The 5,582-nt window shown below is 34.8% G+C and overlaps 1 protein-coding gene across 1 annotated transcript in view; it reads left to right on the top strand.

Annotated features, from left to right (window-relative positions):
• Positions 1 to 151: 151 nt before the first annotated feature.
• LOC104621557 (TBC1 domain family member 22A-like) overlaps positions 152 to 5,582 on the top strand; it is a gene marked incomplete at both ends in the record, with an annotated part of 102,247 nt that continues 96,816 nt past the window's right edge. The window contains 2 exons of the mRNA XM_010288075.1: positions 152 to 314; positions 2,204 to 2,318. Of these exons, the coding sequence (XP_010286377.1) occupies positions 152 to 314; positions 2,204 to 2,318 (278 nt within the window). The remainder of the gene's footprint in view (positions 315 to 2,203; positions 2,319 to 5,582) is intronic.

Consider the following 5,582-nt stretch of genomic DNA (forward strand, 5'->3'; position numbering starts at 1 on the left):
TTTTTTTTTTTTTGTTTAGCGTAGCATATAACACAGTTCGACATCCAGCAGTTGCTGTTTAAATAGGCTTTTTTACTCACCTCTATCTGATACTTGTTTTCAAGGAAGTTATTTGTATTTGCAGTATGTTAAACGTGTCCTTTATTTGAAGTGAAACGCAGAATGATAACACTGATAATAGTGAAAAACTAATGTTACTGAAATTAGAAGCAGCAGCTGATAGAAGCAGGAAGGATGGCCGTGAGCTAACTAACTTAGATTTGCAGTTTTCCAATGATAGTAAAAATATGACAAACAACTGTAATTTTGCAAAGGTATAATTACGTAAAATGCAAAAGCAAGCTCTAATGGCAGAACTTAAGGTCTTTATATGATTGTTGGTAGACAATGAAACCCCACTGGCTACTGCTTGATGGGCAGAGATTGGTATTTTTTCAGTTTAAAATGCACTGCATATTAAAAAACGTGAGGTGACAGGACAAGCACCAAGAAGAATTTATAGCTAAAGGAATAAGCATCTTGGATAATGAAAACAGGTGGCTTTTATAGGGTACTTGCTAAATGAATACCTTACTTTCAGCTTAATCTTTGCCCCAAAACTGAAATCACACTTAGCAAAAACTGAATCTTAATTGTAGCTGTTAAGGTCTGTGTTTCATTGCCCACCAAAGCTTTTCATATTTGTTGTTGTTGACTGTCTCCTGTGTTCTGTGGATTTTCAGCATGCCAGGGAAACAAAACCTGGAGTTGAAGGAAAGTTGATCTCAGAAGAAAGCCTGTAGGAGAAGGGTAGATGTTGATATTTGGGACTTTGTTTTCAAAGCAAAAGGTGCAAATGTGTTTCAGCTTCAGGTAGCTCATGTGGAAGCCTGTGGTGGGACTCTCAAGCACCCAGATGCAAGTCATATATGCCTAGACCTTCCCTTACTTCAAAGTGACTGCAAGAGGGCTTTTAAACTAAAGAATAAGATTTTATTTAAAATGGAATTAGAATAGTCAATTTCTTAATCTAGCAAAAACTTAAAGTGAGACTGAATGAAATAATAAGGGCTTCATAAATTAAACTTCCTCTTCCTATTGTGTCCTTTCAGGGCAGGTCTTTTACAGGCTTTCTTGAAGCTTGAGCATTCATTGACTTCTGGGGTTACAGCAAACTACGTGATTTCCTTGGGGTCCTTACAAAGTCTCTCCTTTTTTGTTAGTATTGAGGCTTGATCTTAAAAGCGACATAGTCCTTCGGTTTGAGCTCTCCTTTCTTTGTTCCACTCACTCACCTCTGCATTCTGGGGAGACCTGGGGAAAGAGCAAATGTTCTTTTGCTTCAGAAGGTTATACCTGATTGAGTACCTGTAATTAGGGCAAAGCACATAGCGGCTTTCACTCTGCCCCTTATTTGCAGCATTCTAAAGACATGTAGCATGTTCAGAGCAAATAATTGAGAGGAAATACAGCTTGTCCCAGACCTAAATTGTGTCAGAGATAAGTTCTGTGATTTCCTTACTCCATAATCTTCTTATGCTGTTCTTCCCATTATCAGATATGTTGTGGCCTTAGGAGCATTTGCAGATCTTAAGCAAGGTACAGTTTACAGAGTTGAGGAGGTGACGTTGTATGATACAGCAGGCAGTTGCCTTATGTATACATTTCCTAAATTTTCCGATTTTTTTTTTTTTAACATAAAGTAGTATACATGCTTCTGAAGCCCAAAAACCCCACACTGCATTATTAGGCAAATTTAGCTATTACAGAATCTGTTTCTATGGGCATGTTATTAAAAAATCTAAGCTATATGAAGCACTTATTTCTGTTATTTAGGAATAAATAGAATACTATATTGTTAAAATACTTCTTTCAAAGAGGTGAAAAATCATGGGAAGATGACTTAATGTTTCTGTCTCCTGAGGAAAGAGGAATTTTATATTATTGGAAAAGCTCCAGTGAATAACTGTAACTGAATTATATACTAGGTTGGTTTTAACAAGTGCTAATACCCTTAAAATGCTTCCTTTTGAAGAACTGAGAAGCTTACTTAACTCTGGAAGTTAATTATGAATACCAGTATTCATTTATGCTTTTGTATGATTGTTTTTTTACCACTAACTCTATGATATTAAATTTGTCCTTGTGTAATTTTCAAGTGACTTGTTTAAAATGTGCTCATCGCTTGATAAATTATCTGATAGTTTCTTTAACTCTTTTTCAGATCTTTGAAAGAATTTTGTTTATCTGGGCAATACGTCATCCAGCCAGTGGATATGTTCAGGGCATAAATGATCTTGTCACTCCTTTTTTTGTAGTCTTCGTTTGTGAATATATAGGTAAGAATTGTCTTAATTATGAATTGGTACTGGTTTTGGAACAGCATCTTCATTTTAATCTGAAAAACTACTTGTATTAGCTAATCAAAGCATACTTTGACACGTTAATTTTAACAAATTTTTGTAATTATAAATCTGTGTAGTTCTCTATAATCTGAAAAGCAATCAGATTTTGTGCAAGTAGTCGGTGGAGTTCAGGAATCTTTCAGGTTTTTCTTCCAAATGACCTCCTCCGCCAACAAAAACCAACCAACCAAAACCCTCTGTAGAAGTTGCAGACAGTGTTCTAGTTTGTCAGATCTGAAAGCAGGGGAAAGCAGCACAATCTAGCATTTGTGTTCATCTTGATTTCTAGTTAAGAAGTGTTCACCACTCCTGATGCTTTTTTTTTCTTCAAGGTGGTTCTATTCTCCCTCCTAATTCCCTTTTTTTGTGAAAACTTTAAATTGTACACATGAAATGAGCAGCTGTTTACAAAAATAACCAAACCAAAAAAACCCCTGAAGCCAGACAACACAATTCCTGCCCCAAGAAAAAAAAAAACTGTGAAACAAGGAAACCTTTTAAATGAGTGGTGGGGAAATTAAAGTAGAGGGAACCTATTAACCTGAACCTGTAGCTGAAAGAATGGCAATCTGGAATTAGGATCTGAAAATTAAGGCATCAGTAACTGTTTCTCTAGTTAAGAACTCTGTTCTTCTGGGCTTACAATGCTAGTAACAATAGTAGTGTGAACAGCTGTATTTCTGGTGAGTTTGTGGCCTTAACATTTGAGTATACTTTCTGAAAACTTTTTTTGTTTGGCGAACTCTAATATTAGCTAAATGCTCCTCTCTTACTAGAACATCATTCATATCTTAAATTTATAGATTAGTATTTAAGTCTTAAACATTAAGAGTATGGCTAATTATTACATTATTATGGATATAAAAAGTAAGGTTAAACAGTAAAAATTACAATGTTAATCTGTCTTGAATTAAAACTGTTTTCCTTGTATTTCTATCTGTCATACGTGCATACACTGAAAATACACAGTGCTTATATGTAAATTTGAGCAACCCGTTGTCTGGCTACTTAGTGAGGCTGTATATAGTGGATTCTTCCTACCTTCTCTATGCAAGATACCTATTGGTGTCTTAATCCAGATTGATTAGATTTAATGAAGGACAGATTATCCTTGAGTGGATGATGGACTATCCATTTACTCATTTGCATGGCAACACCTCTGCTACGTCGGTCTTTTATTGTTTCATAGGGGGACATTTCATTGCTAAGCAACTAATGAGAACTACTGCTGCTTTCTCCCTGATCATCTCTTAAATAGGATAGAGGCCTACTCCTGAGAGTACTTGCAGTTTCTGCCTTCTCCATCCTCATTTGACAGATAATGAAAATGTTCTTAATGATCCTAGAACAGTAGGGTCTCCAGTAGACTTTAGGATTGTTAATTGGAATAAGAAGTTCAAATGAGATGCGATTAGAGAATTGATATTCCATGTTAAATAGGCCATTTAATTAATATGGTAAATAAGTTTATCTTTACTACCAACTTACATTTTGAGTCCCTGGTGATTGTTAATGTATTTGACAGTTTGTCAGTATTTTCATATCCAAAAGCATAGCTATTCCAGTAAGTGTCCAGTGAGGAAAGACAAAACTCAGAAACTAACAACCATAAAAGATATTTTGCCAGTGAAAAAGTATGAAACTCAGAAAACTGTATTCTAAAAGCTCATTTAAAAGCTAATATCTATATACTAAGTAAAATACCTATATGAAGGTATTTTCTTCAATATAGTAGTGGTCCTGGCTAAGTGCTAACAGCAGTTATTTCCCTGAGTGACATATAAAAACTTTCTAAGACTTGTCTTTAAATATCTTTTTGAGTTGAGTCTTTCTAATATATTCAAGTTACAGTGAGTGATGCATTCAAGTTTGAATGAATGAGTGTGCATCTTACTTATACTTGAAATAGGGACATAAAGTTTATGAAGTACCTCAAAAATCCTGAGGTTTGTATTAAATTATAGAAGGATTCAAAACTGAGACTATGAATTGTGCTTAAACAGTTTAGATAGAAATAAATGCTGAACTGCAGAAGTTCCTAGCAAAAATGTTGAAGCTATTAGTACATTTAATATTTACTCTAGTAATACTCTGTATTTACCTTTAGATTTTTTTTTAACTCTAGATTTTATAATTTCTTGCTCTGATTTTCAGTGAATGTTGGATTGTACCTTAAATTACTTCATTTATTGCTTTATTTGAACTATTTTTTTTTTAATTTTTCTCAATAATGGAAACCTTTCTGTTGCAGTTCTGAGTTACTTGGATCCTGATTCATGTCATTGAAAGTGATAATGCCTTTTATTTTAGGTTCTTTCTGTAATTAAAAAAAAAAGTAAAGGATTATTGAAGATTAATAATAAAGTATTATTATTAGTAACAATGCCATTAATAATACATCTGTGGGGATTAGATCATCTGACGGTATATCTTGATAATGTTTACACACAGTTGCAGGTTTGTCAAATATTTTCATGGGAGCAAAGCCATGTGTATCCTAGTTTTATGGCAGCTCAGAGAGACCTTAATCCTTAATCTTGCATAACAAGTGTGTTACTTATTCTAGTGATGGAAGTCTTTCTGCTCTGCTAAAGACATCCAAAAACCGTTTGGATAACAGTCTTGTTAAAGAAGTTTTGAAGCTACAAATGGCTGGTATGGAAGTGATAATTCACTTCCATGGTAACATTTTTTTCATTCAAATCTGAATGCCAAAAAAAAGGTTTCTGTGAATTTTTATAAGGACTGAAGTCACAGATGTTTTGATGTTTAGTATGGATTGGGGTTACCTAATCTTAGCCCATAGGTTCACACATTTAGAATAGGTTGAGTAACTGAATTTAGGAATTTAATATGTTAAATGTTGAGAGCATTCTTTCAACCTTTCCAGCAGTGCAGGTATGATGAAAATATAATTTGGTAATGTCTCATTAGTTCCCCACTCTGCAATAGAAGTGGAATACTGTAACATTTCCAGCAAGATAAAACTTGGTTGTCAAACCAAGCCAGGAGAGGCACAACCTCAATTAAAGAAAATTTCAGAGGGGGTGGGTGCTGGCCTCTGCTGGGATATAGTAGATTCAGGATTTCTGGCCTAGATTAGGAAAAGGAGGAATTTAGACCTTAGGTTTCTCATAGCAGGTGGCTTTGTATGTCAATCTTGATTCCCGCTCCCTCCCCCCCCCCCCCCGGGGGAAC

This window comes from Phaethon lepturus, unplaced genomic scaffold (assembly GCF_000687285.1).
Source record: "Phaethon lepturus isolate BGI_N335 unplaced genomic scaffold, ASM68728v1 scaffold7545, whole genome shotgun sequence".
Lineage (NCBI taxonomy): Eukaryota > Metazoa > Chordata > Aves > Phaethontiformes > Phaethontidae > Phaethon > Phaethon lepturus.